Below are 20,182 nucleotides of genomic sequence, written 5' to 3'. Positions count from 1 at the left end.
CCGCTGGAGCCAGAAGTTGAATCAAGAGTAGCACGTGAAAAAGAATCGACATAAGGATCAACACAAACACCCATCTTCCCTCTTACATACACAATTTTAGATTGAGGAACAATAGAAATGGCACACTTATTCCACACCTTCCCATTCTCCAACACCACCACACATTCTTTTACTTCTTTGACCCTTGCAGGAGCAGAAAAACGAGAATCACCCTTGCGAACAAAACCGGGTTTCTTGATTCTCACCCAATCACCCACACGCACAGGAGAAACATTCATAGAAACAGTATCATACTTTGACTGAACAGTCGTTCTAACATCAACGAGGCCATTAAGTTTAGATAGATCAACAACCTTCCTGGACATCCAATCCTTGTTCAATTTAGAACCGGCAACCCTACCCCTGAGTAACGTAAAAGGAGCTATTCCAGTACTAATATGTGGAGTAGCTCTAAAAGCCCATAACATATCTGCAACTGCAGTACGCCATGACAAACCATTCACAAGAGCTAACTGTAGGTGGTCCTTAATGACGCGATTAAAGCGTTCAACTAAACCATTGCTGCGGGGATGATAAAGAGATGTCAATAAATGCTTAATGCCAAGTTCTTTTAGAAAATCATGCATCTCTCGCGAAACTAGTTGAGTCCCATTATCCGTTACCAGTTCATCCGGAAGCCCTTCACGAAGAAATACATCCTTAAGAAAACCAATGACAGAAGATGAATTAACACAGTCAACAAATTTGACTTCGGGCCATTTAGACAGTCTACTAAAACCAAGGCATACAAGGGTGACTCACCAGAAATACCAAAAGGACCAGCGACATCAAAAGCGAGTTTAGACCAAGGGACATTTTTGACTGGCACAGGAACAATAGGAGACGGATGGGTAACTTGGGATTTATCGCTGAGAACACAAGCACAACAGTCCCTAACAAAACGTTCAATGGACCTATCCACACCAGGCCACCAAAAGTCTTCACGAATTCTGCGTTTCATCGCACGAATACCCTGGTGACCCTCGTTGGCAAGATTTAAACATTTTTGTTTGCATGCACTCAGGAACAACTAAAAGGCCACCCCTACGTAAAATGCCGTCCACCACGGACAACTCATCACAAATTCTCTAGTAAGGTATTAACGTAGGAGATAATTCATTGTTAACAGGCCAACCCTGAACTAGAAAATTCACAACCAACTTAATTTCCTCATCCTCATCCTCAGACAAAGGATGCAACCACTCTTGTTCAGAAAGCGCACCCTTCACAACATCGACTAAAGCTCCCACAGCACATACTACGTCAAGATCATCATCAGAATGAAGCTAGAGGTCATTAGCCAAAGGAAGACGAGAAAGACAGTCAGCGAAGGTGTTTTTTGGCACCAGGTGCATACTGTAAACAATAATTAAACTCTTGCAACCTATATTGCCATTTGGCGATTCTAGGAGTGGCACGACCACCACCCTTAGTGGTGAACAGGTCCACCAAAGGTTTATGATCGGTCCTGAGAGTGAACGCATTGCCCCACAGGAAATTCCGAAAATACTGAACGCCCCACAATAAGGCCAAAGCCTCTTTCTCGATGGTGGAATAGGAGCCTTCAGCACCACGGAGAGTCCTGGACGCAAATGCAATCACTTCTTCACGACCAACATGTCTCTTTTGCATCAAAACCGCCCCCAAGCCAATGTTGCTAGCATCAGTAGAAACAATACATGTGTCATTAATATTAAATAGTTTTAAAGGGCGAGCTTGAACAATTTCCTTTTTTAAGATGCAAAATTGATGAGCACACTTGTCACACTATACAAACTTGACATTCTTCTTGAGAATTTCTCTTAAGCTTGTAGTTTTGTCAGCCAAATTTCCTACAAATTTTGCATAATACTCCACGAGTCCAAGAAAGGAGCGCAATTGGTCTTTATTGGAAGGTGGAGGAGCATTTTGAATAGCATCTAAATTTTTTACTTTCGGTTCAATCCCCTTAGTAGAGATGTGGTGCCCTAAATAGTCAACCCCTTCACGAAAAAACGTACACTTTTCCTTCTTGAGCGTAAGGCCATGGGTCTTTACTGTATCAAGAACTAATTTTACCCTGCTGTCATGTTAAGCTACAGTAGGTGCATGTACAAAAAGTTCATCCTGGAAGAACACGACTCCCGCTGTGTTTCTAAACAGATTGCCCATGAAACGCTGAAACACAGCGGAAGCCAATGCCAGGCCGAAAAGCATGCGTTTATAACGAAGCGCACCCTCCGGGGTGACTAAGGAGGTAAGATGTCTGGACTTTTTTGAAAGCTCAATCTGATGATAGGCCCAAGAAATGTCGAAAGAGGAAAAATACTTGGCCCCATCAAGCGTAGCCAACATTTCATTAATATTTGGCAGTGGTTGGCGGTCAATCCAAATGTTGGCATTCAAGTCGCGCAAATCCACACACATCCTAAGGGACTTATCCGGCTTACGTGCAAGAACAATGGGAGCTAACCATTCTGATCCCTCAATGCCCTCAATGACATCCATGCGACACAATCGTTCCAGCTCCTCTTTCAGTTCGGCACGCAAACTCAAAGGTACTTTACGCACTTTGTGCGCAACAGCTTTAGCACCATCTTTTAAGACAATGCGATGTTGAAAATTTTTTAATTTCCCAAGTTTATCGCAAAAACATCGGGATACATCTTGATCCTCTGATCACCAGACAAGTGTTTCACAACTACATCTGGAACGTTAGAAGATGAAGGACACGAGTAAAAGCTTCACGCCTGGATATAACCATGTCAGGGTGGTTAGGATCAAGGATGATCCCCAGTTCCCCTTGTTCTTGCCAACCCAGCAAATGTGCACCATCATTCACCACAAACACAGGACCTGAGGCTGTATCTCCACTGAATTCTAAACTTGCATCAAGTTTGCCCAAAACTTCCACTCTTACCTTGATAAGCAAAAATTTTGATATCGGATTTCTGGAATTAGAAGTTACCAGATGTACCAAGATCTTTGATATTAACCAGAGTGAAAGGAGACCCCGAATCAGCCAAGAAATTCACACTCACGCCATTCACCAGAATCATACAAGTGGGTGGTTTTCGCTTACGTAAGCAACTCATGGATGCAATCTTTACAACACCATCCAAATATGTAATGGATGAAGACAACATTAGTAACATATTGTCATTTTCCTCACTGGAATCAACGAACTCTTCTTCGATTGACTTGACTTGGGCAGCACTTTTGTGTAATGCTGGATTGAACACTGTAGCCTTGCAAAAGCGAGAAAGATGCCCTTTTTTACCACACTTGAAACACGCTTGATTCAGAGCATAACAGTATTTTGCGTTACTAAGATGATTCCTGCTGCCACAACGAAAACAAAAAACCTGTGCTCCATCAGTCTTGTAAGTCAGAAAGTAATTCCCTTTGGGCGAATTTACAATAGTACATAAGTACTCACAAACATACCGTGACAAAACCAACACCTCACATATAACAAGGAAGCAATGCAAACAGGTGAAAATTTCAATATATGTGAAAACACTCTGGAAAAAATTTAAAGTATTAAAACAATTTATTAAGCATACATTACATCAATTAAAAGCTAAAAATTGGGAAACAAATACAGGACGAAACCATAATCAATAAAAACATTCCAATAAAAAGGAGTTTACAGGGAAAAAGGATTAAACTCAAACACAAAACAGTAATTTTGAATTTCTCCTTCATTTGTAATCCCGGATTAGCTCCTTGGGCGTCGACGCGTTTCGGCGGTACACTCAATTTAAAACCGCCTTCATCAGGACAATATATTGACTATGCTTCCCAATAATTTCTCAAGGATAAACTTGATCTAGCAGTGTAACATAAGGGGTGTTCAGCCTCCTTATCTTTGAGTAGAGATATTCGTCCAGCGAATGATCTTCTATATCTGTTCAGACTTCTGTTTAAAAACAGTGACAGGAAGCGGTTATCTATCTTTCAGTGTCTTGAACGCATCCAGCTAAATGACTAGAAGAGAAAGATTAAAAAAGCTGCGTCCAAAGCACGCGGTAATTCTATCATTAGTTCCGTCTTCCACCTCTCAATGGAGCATTTTATGGAACCGGTAAAATTCAAGGTTCAGGGTTTAAGGTCCCGACGAGGATACCCGCTACACGAGGCAATTTCCTCTCTGTAGACCCTTTTGTGTGTAGGTCCCGTACGTCCCGCGTGCTTGTCAACTCGTCTTCCCGGCTAGCAACCATCAGTCTTGGACTTGGACGGTACAGCAGAATTTCGCAAAGAGTTATCTGAAGGAATCTTTGTGGACTTGACACTGTGTTTTGTTGATAAGAGTTTCACCTCAGAAGATTGAGAAGTATTGCTAATCTCCTTCATGCAAAATTGTGCATGTTCAATACTTTTGGCAGGAGTTATCGCAGTTTCAAGGTGTGGATCATCTGAAGCTAAAAGCTTTTCCTGAATTTTCTTGTTGCAAGTCCGTTCAATTAATTGATCACGCATGATTTCATCCCTGAACTCTCTGTAATTGCACGTGAGAGACAAAGTTCTAAGAGCAGAGACAAAATCATCGATAGACTCTCCAGAGATTTGAGCACGTTGTAAAAATCTATGGCGTTCAAGGACAACATTCTTTCTAGGATCGAACCTTTTTTCCAAGGTTTTTATCAAAGATGCATAGTCATCCACAACTAAAGAATCCCCATGATCACTACGAGAGCTAACCACTTCAGGAGTTAAGGTTTTCACAATACTTCTACCCTCGGCACCCAAATTGTACATAAGAAGTGCCTTTTTCTTTTTGTTGGTGAAGGGGTCACCATCAATGGCCTCTAAATAACTTTCGAAGTGTCTTTCCACTGTTGCCATAACATAGGTGTACGAGGAGATTGAAGAAATGGGGGAGGTGCCGAAATATGATCCATGATCACAGATCACTCGTGGGTGAGTTGCTGCCCACACAATAGAGCTTAAATGCACCGTAGTAATAATTTGCCAAAGTAATATTAAAAAAAATGTGTGCTCTGTTCACAAGCACACTGTGCAAATTAGTTCAATCCAAAAAGAGAAAAGAAAAAATAAATAGTTGATAAGACCACAAGATGGCACTGTTGTGTAAAAAAAAAAACAATTAAAACTATCACCCAAACCGGTATTACCGTGTGAAAGCTGTTGTTCAAAATCAGAAAATAAAAGAAACTGTCTCAGCTTACTTGTTTATGGACAAGACTCTTGGATTGTAGCACATGACAAAACAAATTGCAATCCTGGTACAAGGAATTAGCGCTGAAAACACCTTTTTGTTTCTACTTTCTCCAACAAGCTTATTTCGATGTGTTGTGCTCCGTTGCTAAGGGATCCAAGGACACAATGGATGCCACGTCGTTTTGACGTTTTTTAGGTCTCGTAGAGACCGAATGCCGTCCATCCACAAAGCTGACTTTTTACGATCCGTATTCTCAACAGTTCACGAGAAGCGAGTCACATGACAAGCTCCTCGTGCACGAGCTTCCCCCTGCCAGCAGCATTTGCCACACCAAAGGCTTCCGCTGCCCCGCCCCCGCCGTCACTTATTTATGGCCGCAGGCCATGACTCGTTACTTTATTTCTTTGCATTTAGTTTAACTTCTGAGTTCGCATTTAGTTTCACTTTCTTTATTAACCTGGCCGCTGTTACACTGTCTTCCTTCTCACTTCGGATTTAACATAACGTTTTCTTTCTTAAGTCTCCTCCGCAGTTTTCATTGTCCTCCTTTAGTCCCGGCATTTAATTTAATTTTTGGGCGCACACGGCCGCTGTGTTATCTCGCACCCCCCTCTCACCCCCGTTTACCTGGCCGCTGTCTTCACTTTCTTTCTTCTCACCTGCATTTAATTTAACTTTGTTAAATGAATCACTGTTCGGCCGGGTCAGCGGGAGCTTCTTCTGTCCCGGCCTTTAATTTTATTTTTTTGCAAACATGGCAGCTGTCTTAATTCATTTACACTTACCTGTTATAAAGGTAAACTTTTTTTTTCTTTTATACAAATGCTCTTGTCACACAAAACGAACACAAAACAGCTCTTACGACACACCCCTCTTTACACCTTCATTCATTCTACGAATCAACGCAAACGGTTAAAATACAGATGCACACGCCGACTATGACCGCAGTTAAGCGATTTGTTAAAAAAATTCTCATTCACTTACTTTTAAATCATGTTGCTAAGCTTTATACACATACGCTCTACAAACTCCAGCATAAACATTAAAATGTGTCTACTCTGGTCCGTTCCTACGCTTCACTTTCAATTACTTGTGAGTTTATTCAGAAGGGTAAAAACAACACAATCGCGCAGTTCCCGGAACACACTGAGGCATCTCTGCAGCATGTACAATAACAAAAAAGATTCATTGTAAAGTAGTGCGTGTGTAGCCTTCAGCAAAAACAAAAGTACTGCCTTCTATCAGTCCAATAAAATACATGATGCAATGTCTATAACTACTCTTAAATGAATCACTGTTTGTCCCATCCTTACTTGTATCTGCTTTCTACCTAGAGCACGCTTCCAACGTTAAAGAAATTGTGTGTTTACGCTAACTTTTTAAAATAAATAATATTTTACACTCTTTTTATGCACATTTCGGTGTCAGTGTTTTAGTTCCACCGCTACAATGCTTAATTAGCAACTGTTGGCTGAGAACAGACAATAGGCGCCACTGTGCCACCAGGCCAACAGAGCCCTCCTCTTTCAGTAACACCTCATTTTCTGAAACAGCACGTGCATCCTGCTTCTTTAGCTCCTTCCTCTCCGCTGGAAACAGACAGCCGGCGCCACAGGGGCAATCTAGACAGAGTTATCCTGCAGCCAGCCAGATAAACAGCTCACCAGGCTGGCGCCAGCAGCAGGCAGACTGTGTATTATCAGCGTTCCCCTCCTGAAGAGCGCAGGGACCTCCTTGGGAAAGGGGGGAAAGACTTTTAAAGCACAACTTGAAACTGATCTCATTTCAAAGAGCGTCAGAATGCCAGGCCAAAGAGGAAAGTCTGCTTTACTCCCACCCTCTCCAGGGCCCCCGCGGCAAAACTATCCTTTCCAAGGCGGTTTCCTGAAAGTTGCTCAAGAAATAAACACATTAGAAAACACAACTCAGTTTTTAGGCACAATGGGCTTTTACTTGTGATTCCTGTCGAATTCTGAACACCAAGGTCTTCCCACACTCTATTTTCGTGCATAAAAGGAATCATTTATTTCATGCGTTTTCGTCTTTGTACCCCTAAAAAATAATCAAACTTGGGTCATGTGCTGGGCGACCAAAAACGGATGGATTTAGAACCCTTATTAGAACAGAAAAAAATGGCCATTTCCCCTTTCAAAAATTACAATAAAATGTTTTGGCCCCAAAGCATAAAAGTTTATTTCGCATCATCTGCCAGCTACTGCAGAGTCTCCAGGTTTAACCACACTTTGTCGAGGGCTGCTGTGCGGTGTTATTTCACAACTTTCAAAGGAATGGAAGCGCTAGAGAGACTGTGTACTCTGTACATCTGGCGTTACTGGCAGGCTTCTCTAAAGCTAGATTCGTCGGCAATAGTTTTCACTTGATCGACCCAATGGATTTTAAACCGGTATATGTAATTATTTTCCTTTGTACGTTTTTTTTAATTTAAATAAATCTATCTATACCAGTGTGATGTCTAGTTAACATGGTCCACACTATAGAAAACCTAAAATAATTATACAGAAGATATTTGTCATTTTCCTACCCACCCGCCTGGAGCTTGAACACATCAGACGCTCACTCCTCTTTTGCTCAAAAATATTTTCATACCTACCTCCGAGCTTTCTTCCCTCCATCCAGCCAGTAATGACTGGACTCTCTCCTGCCACTTAGACATATGGGCACGCTCTACCTTGGCTTCCGCCTCACTCTCCGTGCCAGCCTCTCTGCCCCTCACTCTCCGTGCCAGCCCCTCATTCTCCGCGCCAGCCCCTCTGCCCCTCACTCTCCGTGCCAGCCCCTCACTCTCCGTGCCAGCCCCTCTGCACCTCACTCTCCGCTCTCCGTGCCAGCCCCTCTGCCCCTCACTCTGTGCCAGCCCCTCTGCACCTCGCTCTCCGTGCCAGCCCATCTGCCCCTCACTCTGTGCCAGCCCCTCTGCCCCTCTCTCCGTGCCAGCCCCTCTGCCCCTCACTCTCCGTGCCAGCCCCTCTGCCCCTCACTCTCCGTGCCAGCCCCTCTGCCCCATACTCTCCGTGCCACCCCCTCTGCCCCTCACTCTCCTTGCCAGCCCCTCTGCCCCTCTCTCTGTCAGCCCCTCTGCCCCTCACTCTCTGTGCCAGCCCCTCTGCCCCTCACTCTCTGTGCCAGCCCCTCTACCCCTCACTCTCTGTGCCAGCCCCTCTACCCCTCACTCTCCTTGCCAGCCCCTCTGCCCCTCACTCTGTGCCAGCCCCTCTGTCCCTCACTCTGTCAGCCCCTCTGCCCCTCACTCTGTCAGCCCCTCTGCCCCTCACTCTGTCAGCCCCTCTGCCCCTCACTCTGCCAGCCCCTCTGCCCCTCACTCTCTGTGCCAGCCCCTCTGCCCCTCACTCTCTGTGCCAGCCCCTCTGCCCCTCACTCTCTGTGCCAGCCCCTCTGCCCCTCACTCTCTGTGCCAGCCCCTCTGCCCCTCACTCTCCGTGCCAGCCCCTCTGCCCCTCACTCTCCGTGCCAGCCCCTCTGCCCCTCACTCTCCGTGCCAGCCCCTCTGCCCCTCACTCTCCGTGCCAGCCCCTCTGCCCCTCACTCTCCGTGCCAGCCCCTCTGCCCCTCACTCTCCGTGCCAGCCCCTCTGCCCCTCACTCTCCGTGCCAGCCCCTCTGCCCCTCACTCTCCGTGCCAGCCCCTCTGCCCCTCACTCTCCGTGCCAGCCCCTCTGCCCCTCACTCTCCGTGCCAGCCCCTCTGCCCCTCACTCTCCGTGCCAGCCCCTCTGCCCCTCACTCTGTGCCAGCCCCTCTGCCCCTCACTCTCTGTGCCAGCCCCTCTGCCCCTCACTCTCTGTGCCAGCCCCTCTGCCCCTCACTCTCTGTGCCAGCCCCTCTGCCCCTCACTCTCTGCCAGCCCCTCTGCCCCTCACTCTCTGCCAGCCCCTCTGCCCCTCACTCTGTGCCAGCCCCTCTGCCCCTCACTCTCTGTGCCAGCCCCTCTGCCCCTCACTCTCTGTGCCAGCCCCTCTGCCCCTCACTCTCTGTGCCAGCCCCTCTGCCCCTCACTCTCTGTGCCAGCCCCTCTGCCCCTCACTCTCCGTGCCAGCCCCTCTGCCCCTCACTCTCCGTGCCAGCCCCTCTGCCCCTCACTCTCCGTGCCAGCCCCTCTGCCCCTCACTCTCCGTGCCAGCCCCTCTGCCCCTCACTCTCATTAACACTCATTCTCAGACTCTATAACTCGCGAGTCAGCTTGTGAGGTAAGTAAGTCAGGCTGATCATACAGAATCTTGGCTCCTCTGCTGGGGGCGGTGTTCCATCTCCAGCCCTCACCCTCACACCCCTCACCCCCTCACCCTCGCACCCCTCACCCTCGCACCCCCTCACCCTCACCCACCCTCACACCCCCACATCCCCTCACCCCCACACCCCCTCACCCTCACACCCCCTCACCCTCACACCCCCTCACCCTCACCCCCATCACCCTCACCCCTCACCCACCCTCACACCCTCACCCACCCTCACACCCTCACACCCTCACCCACCCTCAAACCCTTACCCACCCTCACACCCTCACCCACCCTCACACCCTCACCCACCCTCACCCACCCTCACACCCTCACCCACCCTCACACCCTCACCCACCCTCACACCCTCACCCACCCTCAAACCCTTACCCACCCTCACACCCTCACCCACCCTCACACCCTCACCCACCCTCACACCCTCACCCACCCTCACACCCTCACCCACCCTCACACCCTCACCCACCCTCACACCCCTCACCCACCCTCACACCCCCTCACCCTCACACCCCCTCACCCCCTCACCCCCTCACCCTCACACCCCCTCACCCTCACACCCCCTCACCCTCACACCCCCTCACCCTCACACCCCCTCACCCTCACACCCCCTCACCCTCACCCCCCTCACCCACCCTCACTCACCCTCACTCACCCTCACTCACCCTCACTCACCCTCACTCACCCTCACTCACCCTCACACCCCCTCACACCCCTTCACACCCCCTCACTCACCCTCACTCACCCTCAATCACCCTCACTCACCCTCACACCCCCTCACTCACCCTCACACCCCCTCACCCACCGTCACACCCCCCTCACCCACCGTCACACCCCCTCACCCCACCGTCACACCCCCTCACCCACCGTCACACCCTCACCCACCGTCACACCCTCACCCACCGTCACACCCTCACCCACCCTCCACCCTCCCCACCCTCCCCCCCACTCCACCCTCACACCCTCACACCCTCACACCCTCACCCACCCTCACCCACCCTCACACCCCCTCACCCTCACACCCCCTCACCCTCACACCCCCTCACCTCACACCCCCTCACCCTCACACCCCCTCGCTCACCCCCCTCACCCCCCTCACCCCCCTCACCCCCCTCCCCCCCCTCACCCCCCCTCACCCTCACCCCCCCTCACCCTCACACCCCCTCACCCTCACACCCCCTCACCCTCCCTCACACCCCCTCACACCCCCTCACACTCCCTCACCCTCACCCCCCTCACCCTCACCCCCCTCACCCCCCTCACCCTCACCCACCCTCACCCACCCTCACCCACCCTCACCCACCCTCACCCTCACTCACCCTTACCCTCACACCCTCACCCTCACTCACCCTCACTCACCCTCACTCACCCTCACTCCACCCTCACTCACCCCTCACTCACCCTCACTCACCCTCACTCACCCTCACTCACCCTCACTCACCCTCACCCACCCTCACCCACCCTCACCCACCCTCACCCACCCTCACCCACCCTCACCCACCCTCACCCACCCTCACCCACCCTCACCCACCCTCACCCACCCTCACCCACCCACCCTCACCCACCCTCACCCACCCTCACCCACCCTCACCCACCCTCACCCACCCTCACCCACCCTCACCCACCCTCACCCACCCTCACACACCCTCACACACCCTCACACACCCTCACACACCCTCACACACCCTCACCCTCACCCACCCTCACGACCCTCACACACCCTCACCCTCACCCACCCTCACGACCCTCTCACCCCTCTCACCTACCCTCACGACACTTTCACACCCCTCTCACCTACCCTCACACACCTTCACACCCCCTCACACACCTTCACACCCCCTCACACACCTTCACACCCCCTCACACACCCTCACACACCTTCAAACCCCTTCACACCCCCTCACACCCCCTCACACACCTTCACACCCCCTCACACCCCCTCACACACCCCCTCACACACCCCCTCACACCCCTCACACCCCTCACCCACCCTCACCCACCCTCACCCACCCTCACCCACCCTCACCAGCATAGCATAACAAAACCTAGCATAGCATAACAAAACCTAGCATAGCATAACAAAACCTAGCATAGCATAACAAAACCTAGCATAGCATAACAAAACCTAGCATAGCATAACAAAACCTAGCATAGCATAACAAAACCTAGCATAGCATAACAAAACCTAGCATAGCATAACAAAAAAAAGCATAGGATAGCAAAACCAAACCTAGCATAACAAAACAAGAAATAGCATAGCAAAACAAAAAAAAACATAGCATAGCATAACAAAACACAACAAAACATAGCATAACAAAACATATCAAAGCACAGCGAAACAAAACATAGCATAACAATACACAAAAAACATATAAGATAAAACATAGCATAACAAAACAAAGCATTGCATAACACAAAACATAGCAAAACACAAAGCATAGTATAACAAAACACAGCATACATAACAAAACATAGCATAACAAAGCATATCAAAACATACCATAACTTAGCATAACAAAACACAACAAAACATAGCATAACACAACATAGCATAGCATAACAAAACATAGCATAGCATACCAAAACAGCATAACAAAACATAGCATAGCATACCAAAACAGCATAACAAAACATAGCATAGCAAAACAAGGCATAGCATAATAAAACACAACAAAACATTGCATAGCATAACAAAACATTGCATAGCATAACAAAACATTGCATAGCATAACAAAGCATTGCATAGCATAACAAAGCATTGCATAGCATAACAAAGCATTGCATAGCATAACAAAACATTGCATAGCATAACAAAGCATTGCATAGCATAACAAAACATTGCATAGCATAACAAAACATTGCATAGCATAACAAAACATTGCATAGCATAACAAAACATTGCATAGCATAACAAAACATTGCATAGCATAACAAAACATTGCATAGCATAACAAAACATTGCATAGCATAACAAAACATTGCATAGCATAACAAAACATTGCATAGCATAACAAAACATTGCATAGCATAGCAAAACATTGCATTGCATAACAAAACATAGCATAGCAAACACAACAAAACAGCATAGCTTAACAAAACACAACAAAACATAGCATGGCTTAACAAAACATAGCAAAACACAAAGCATAGTATAACAAAACACAGCATACATAACAAAACATAGCATAACAAAGCATATCAAAACATACCATAACTTAGCATAACAAAACACAACACAACAAAACCTAGCATAACACAACACAACAAAACATAGCATAACAAAACACAACAAAACATAGCATAGCATAACAAAACATTGCATAGCATAACAAAACATAGCATAGCATAACAAAACATTGCATAGCATAACAAAACATTGCATAGCATAACAAAACATTGCATAGCATAACAAAACATTGCATAGCATAACAAAACATTGCATAGCATAACAAAACATTGCATAGCATAACAAAACATTGCATAGCATAGCAAAACATTGCATTGCATAACAAAACATAGCATAGCAAACACAACAAAACAGCATGGCTTAACAAAACATAGCAAAACATAGCATGGCTTAACAAAACATAGCAAAACATAGCATGGCTTAACAAAACATAGCAAAACACAAAGCATAGTATAACAAAACACAGCATACATAACAAAACATAGCATAACATAGCATAACAAAGCATATCAAAACATACCATAACTTAGCATAACAAAACACAACAAAACATAGCATAACACAACACAACACAACACAACAAAACATAGCATAACAAAACACAACAAAACATAGCATAGCATAACAAAAGAAAACATAGCAAAACTAAACATAGCATAGCAAAACAAAGCATAGGATAGCAGAACAAAACATAGCATAGCATAGAGGTATTCAAACTTTTCCAGGTTGAGCCCCCCCAGCTGAATTCCCCCAGATGTTGGGCCCCCCCACCACCCGACAGACACCTCGGGAATCTGGCACACCACATGATCGACTGCAACGCGCACACCACGGGCCATATCCGGCAAACAATGCTCAACACAAGAGTGCCTAGCAAACTGCAGGCCTGTGAGTGGGTGTGGCGAAACGACAGAGGCGTACCACACAGCTCAAAACACAATCCTCCAAGGCAAAGGAAGTCATCAAAACCCTCCCCATCCATCATGTACACCTTGTCATCCATCAACTCCCCCACCATTCGTGCTGTCCATCCATCTGTGCCACATCCACATCCAAACCCCTTCAACCACTTGCAAACCCATCCACCATCCATCCCTCTATACATCCCCTCACCCATCACCCATCCACCCCTTCACCCAATCCATCCCCTCACCAATCCATCCACTCTTCCACCCATCCATCCACCCACTCATCCATCCAACCATTCACCGCTTCACCCAAGCTATCCTCCCACTCATCCAACCACTCCTCCATTCATCCATCCACTCTTCCACCCATACATCCACTCCTCCACCCATCCATCCACTCACTCATCCATCCAACCACCCACCCTCTCACCCATCCAGCCATCCCCCCACCCACTCATCCATCCACCCAGTCACTCATCCGTCCACCCACTCAACCCCCACTCATCCATCCATCCACCCACCCATCCCGCTCTCCACCCTCCCCCCACTCATGCATGCACTCTCTGACCCATCCATCTCCATGCTCCTCTCCCATCCATGCACACACCTGCCCATCCACTCTGCCAATCATTCATCCATGTTCTCACTCATCCATCCATCCTCCCCCTCTCTCTCCATTCCCCCCTCACCCAGCCACCCATCCCTCCATCCACCCTTCACCCATCCACCCACTCATCCATCCACTCATCTACTCATGAATCCATCCATTGACCTCTCACCCCCCTTCACTCCTCCATCCCCCCGTCCATCCACCCTCCTCAATCACCCATCCATCCCCACATCCACCCCTTCACTCATCCATCCATCCATCCATTCATTCATTCACCCCTTCACCCATCAATACATCAATACATCCATCACCTCTCATCCATCCACCCACCGACTCGTCCACCATCCACCCCCCCATCGATCCATCCACCATTTCACTGATCCATCCATCCCTCCACCCATCCATCTACCCTTCCAACCATACACACATCCATCCACTCCCATCCATCACTCCACTCATGCATCCATCACTCCACTCATGCATCCATCCTCTCTCCCACCATCCATCCACCCCTTCACCCATCCATCCATCCCCTCACTCATCCATCCACCCTGCCACCCACATATCCACCATTCCACCCATCACTCCACCCATACATCCACCACTCCACCCATACATCTATTCACCCATACATCTATTCACCCACATGGCAACATAACGGACGTCTGGTGGCCGGCTCCACCCGACATCCCTAACACATTTGATGATTCAAATTCGAATCTGCAGACCAACATCCCTGAACACAGACACTTCGGTGCCCCACACAAAGATCCTCATGAGTTGAGGACCGCAGACCAGAGCCCACCGTCCCAATTCATGGCCCAAACATGGATGGAAACCTCTCCCTCCCTTCCCGAAATAACTGAAGGACTCCCGCCCCTCCCCCTCACTCCCACCCCCCTCATAGCTGCCAAGGTTTCAGATTGCTTATGAGTGACATTTTCATAATTTCAGTGTAATTATGAGTGACATTCAACGACTGTGAGTGACACTTTCTCGCGAGCAAAATTTAACATGACAAGCTTTAAGCATCAGGTTATGTTTTGTTTGACCATGGTACCAGAAGTCAGACTGTCAAGCCCTATGTCCCTGTACTCCAATTGTTCTCTTTCCCTCCCAGCCAGTCAGAGGTAGCAGAGATGAGCACAGGGGCACGCACAGAACTGATTATAGGCAGCGTACACCAACCCAAAGCATGCTTTCCTGGTCTCTGGTCCTGCTGTGTTAGATCACCAAAACTTTTAAATCTAAACATGCTCATGTATGTATCAAGCAGGTAAAAGGTTAAAACGGCAGACATAGGCTTTACAGAGTGATTGTGAGGATGGCATGACACTGTTTATATGCATTATTCATTGTAAATGTTGCATAAACAACACTGGTGTTTCAACATCCACTCTAGAGCATCACATTGCATTTAGGTGAAGCATTACTTAAATAAACTATGTTGCATGTACATAAGTGCTTTATTCTATTAACTGTGAAAGTGCCATAACTCAAGAATTGAAAGGTCACACATAGAAACACAGCACACAAGGACTATAGCACATAAGCAACATAAAACATGGCAATTAACTCCAGTGTTAAATCTGTAATAGGCACAATCCTATGTTCACCTGTCCCTACTACCTTCGGCTGTAGCTATAGCTGATGCTCCTCAACAACACACCTGTCAGCTGCCCCAAAAATGAAGTGACACAGTCAGCTGACTCGTGGACACCGCCACAGACAGACACTGAACAAGGCTCACCGGCAGTCAATGTGAGCTGGCAGCCATGGCACTGTAGTCTATTAAAACAAATCTCCTCAACCCTGATAAAAATTATGAATATCCCAAAAGCAGTTTGCGCTACCTGCCCAGTCCTGCAAACAGCAGCACAGATAAGGTGCCTAAATTTAAAATTAAGAGAGTCAACACAGCGGACTCGTGGAAAAGTAGCTGAGCACTAGGCAGTTGAGGCATATAGGTCACTCATAGAAAGCAGTGTTAATTTAACATTACTCCTCGACTCAGACACCCAAAAATAATCAAACACTGTTCCGCCGCCTCCCCCTTACCTCGGACGCACAGATCACACCACAGCAGGGCTGTCGCAGAGAGCTATCCAGGGCTGCTCTGCCGCAAGACGCCGCTGGCAGGCACCTGCCACGTACTGTGTGTGAACTTCTGCTAGAGGGCCCTGGCAGGCAGGCGATCAAGAGTGCACTACAACTGCTAATTTAAAACCAATACCATTGCCAACCAAATAGCAGAGAGACTATACACACTTCAGGGGGCACTGTGGCACACACTTACTTTGCAAGGTTCATTGCAGCAATTCGGTAAAGGGCCGCCTTGTGGCCACAACTCCTGCTGCAAGCACGCTGTGGCCTTCTATCCTGCACGGCCAATTCACGGAGTCGACAGCTTCAGCTGCAGTGGGAGGCAAGGGGTCTCCTCTGCTAAAGCTGAAAGCGTGTCTGTTTGTTTGCTTTCATTTTTAGCAGAGGAGACTACTTGCCTGCACTGCAGCCGAAGCTGTCGACTCCGGGAATTGGCCCCCTCCTGGGAGAATCACCCAGACAAAGGGGCACAAAGGGAAGATCGGAGTGGAGCGCTCGCCCCCCCTGGGATGGTGCCGCGCCCCCCCGAAGGGCGCGCCCCACAGATTGAAGAACACTGGCATAGCATAACAAAACATAGCATAACAAAACATAGCATAACAAAACAGCATAGCTTAACAAAACATAGCATGGCTGAACAAAACATAGCATGGCTGAACAAAACATAACAAAACATAATAGCATAGCAAAACACAGCATAGCATACCAACACAACAAAACATAGCATAGCATAACAAAACATAGCATAGCATAATAAAACACAACAAAACATAGCATAGCATAACAAAGCATAGCAGAGCAAAACATAGCATAGCATAACAAAGCATAGCATAGATTAGCATAGCATAGCATAACAAAACATAGCATAGCATAGCATAACAAAACAGCATAGCATAACAAAACAGCATAGCATAGCAAAACAAAACATAAGATAGCAAAACAAAACATAGCATAGCATACAGCATCACCCAGCACCACCACAGCATCACTCAGTGGCACCACAACATCACTGATCTCCACCACAGCATCAATCTGTGCAACCATTCAACAACTGGTTCAAATATGTTATCTCAATGTTTCAAGCTTTATGACCAATGTAACAAAAAGATGTTAATATTTGACATATGTTCTTGGATTTTCGTCACAATAAAATACACTGAACATAATCTTCACAAATGTTATTTACAAAAGTTTAAGCTTTTGCCATTATAAATTACAATAACTTTTATTTAAGTATTAATTATTAAAAAAATTAAAAACCATAGTTCTTTGTAATATCAATACATGTAAGTCACGTAAATACAACACATATTGCATTACAAATGCTATAGGTGTTACATTTGCGAAAGTTATAACTATTGGCATGGTAAATGACAAAGCTTTTAATTTTGCTATTTTCAAAAACAAAACCTAAATAGAAAAATTGTCATTTACAATACCAATAGCTCAAACTTTCCTAATACGAGACCTATTGCATTGCAAATGCTTGTTTTTTTAGGAAAATCGGCCTTGTTCACTCTGCGTCTTTAACGCGGTTCCAGGAAGGTTTCTAGAGGCGATAGAGCACACATGACGTGGTTCAACAGGAGCTCAAGCTCACTCCTGCACGTCATCAGCAGCTTGCACCGTGGACAAAACCAACTGAGTCTTCTCCAAAATCCTGACTCACCGGTGCCGGTGAACTGTCAGCTGGGCCTCTCGATGCGTGATACAGCGCAGCTTCAGAAACAGCACGAATGTCAAAACAGGAGCCGGAAAAGGAGTCAAATTTAAATTCGACACCAAGCGGAGCGAAGCCAGAAAACAGGAGAGCAGGAAGAAATAGTGCGAAACGGGAGAGCAGGACTGGCCAAATCGTCGCCAATGAAAAGAAGAGGCAACTCCAGGTAAGTTGTAGCCTCTTTATTATAGACCAGTCAACTCCCAGGCAGCAACTGCCAGAGCCCCCACATTCCATGTTCCACGCAGGGAACATGGATGTAGGAAGGTTCCATGCAAATACAAAGAAAGGACCCAACACAGAAGCACTTCCAGCACAATGGGAAAACAAAATAATAAGTGTTCCAACTACGTTGGTATGCAAACAATAACAAGTGCTTCCAGCTTGTTCGGAAACTGGTAAGCACTTCAACACATCGCATACCTTCCACAAGCCGGCTCCGCCGTTTGCCGCTCTTGCACTGGGCTATTTATCAGGACCGCTTTTCAGACCCTAATACCTTGACGCAACGTGTGCATCTGAGGCAATTCTCTAACTATATCACTAACCCGTCCGGCCAGTTGTTATCTCTGCGGTTGACGGCAAGGTGCTGTGGGTTACCACAGGCACTTGTGTATTTGTTACTTTAAAATGAGCATAGGTACTTAGTTATTGTGGCTCACCTTTACTTTCGCCACATGCTCTTCAATGCCTGAGTTCTGATAGTAGAAATGTTCTATATCGTCCCACTTCTATGTTTCTTTTATTAATTTGTTCGACTCCATCAAATAAACTGTTCGATTGTGAATGTAAAACACGGAGATCATAGTAGTTCTGTGTAGTATTACTTTGTCTTCTTGTAAGGGACCACTGTTCATGTAGTACTGCTCCAAGTGCTGACCAAGAATTCATATGTGAAGCACTCCCAAGTGTGTGGCACAATGAGGTGCGCTACATGCGCAAGTAGTACTTTTTGGAGCAGGGGTTAGTTCCTGGCTGCTGCACACCCCTGTCGCATTAGAAGGCGTCAGCTGAGGCGTGGCAGCAAACAACCAGGGCAATATTGTTGGGTGTCCTCCTAACTAGAGGTGCTGCGCTTAAGACACGGACATACAAGGGAGTTCCTTAATGCTCCTGAAACACCCAAGGCTTCCAGGAACAGGGATCTGCAACATAAGACGCAGCACCTGGTTACTTATACTGTATTTAAACATGCACGGACCTGGAAGTTAAATCCTGACCTGCTGTGTGCTGGTGTTGGGCCAGAAGGGAAAAAATACTAGACTGATCTCCGTGATCGTGAGTCACCATGCTATCTTCCGACATTCTATATACAAAGGGGAGTGTGGCCCTGGGGAATGAGAAAACAGGCAGGGCCCAATTAATACAAAAAACAACTTTTCCCTGAATCTCTCTTTTGGGTGGAGCTCCTTATGATTTAAGCTCAGCCAAACACATTTCTTTATGTTTTAGCCTCTTATTTATTTATTTGATTTTTAAGATTTTTTATACTTTAAACTTTTGTTTGTGTGAAAAGGAAACCATATATTTAAATCAATATATTTACAACCACATTAAATATATTGCAATACAAAATTGTGAGTTTTCAGTATTTCAACCTGGACCCATAACTTGATTAACAATTAAATAAGTTAATATTCTGTGTAAGTATTATAAAAGCAAACTAAGTGTGGGTGTTGAAGACAGTGGATGTTTCATTGTAAGAGTCTTAATGGGTTTTACATTTGTTTTCTTTCCACTAGCTGGCTTTAGCAATTGCAGATCTTGCTCTGCAAATGGCTTCTTGGAAAGGATGTGTACAGACATTGATTGAGAAGTAAGTAATGTCCGGATATTCTTCGTGTGGGAATTTGTCATTAATAGTGATTTACTAATGTGTTGATTTTGCATTTCCCTCTTTTCTTTCTCATGATTCTGCTCTACCAGTGAATAACCTCTTTTTAAACAGTCTTCTCAAGTAGACCTAACATTTGTGGTGAAATTCGGTCAGGTTTGTAGTCTTATCCTCAGTAGAGCTATACTTTGTGCACACAGTACCCACCTAACCAACATCTACTGTTGTGAAATATTAATTTAATGATTATGGTGCAAACGGAGAAGTCCAATGTAGCAATTTCAGATGACCATTCCCACCCTCCCAATGCTCCACCCCTCACCGCATCCACCGAAACCGCCTCCCCGT

The 20,182-nt window shown here is 46.7% G+C and overlaps 1 protein-coding gene across 2 annotated transcripts in view; it reads left to right on the top strand.

Moving 5' to 3' along the window:
- TNPO3 (transportin 3) overlaps positions 1-20,182 on the top strand; it is a 1,270,791-nt gene that overhangs the window by 157,589 nt on the left and 1,093,020 nt on the right. For both annotated transcript variants that reach the window (XM_086918869.1, XM_086918868.1), the window contains exon 3: positions 19,743-19,816. In XM_086918869.1, coding sequence (XP_086774995.1) covers positions 19,743-19,816 — 74 coding nt within the window. The remainder of the gene's footprint in view (positions 1-19,742; positions 19,817-20,182) is intronic.

Source organism: Lissotriton vulgaris, chromosome 1_1 (genome assembly GCF_964263255.1).
Source record: "Lissotriton vulgaris chromosome 1_1, aLisVul1.2, whole genome shotgun sequence".
Taxonomy (NCBI): Eukaryota; Metazoa; Chordata; class Amphibia; order Caudata; family Salamandridae; genus Lissotriton; species Lissotriton vulgaris.
The sequence above is the reverse complement of the archived record's forward strand: the minus strand, read 5'-3'. Positions and strand labels throughout refer to the sequence as shown.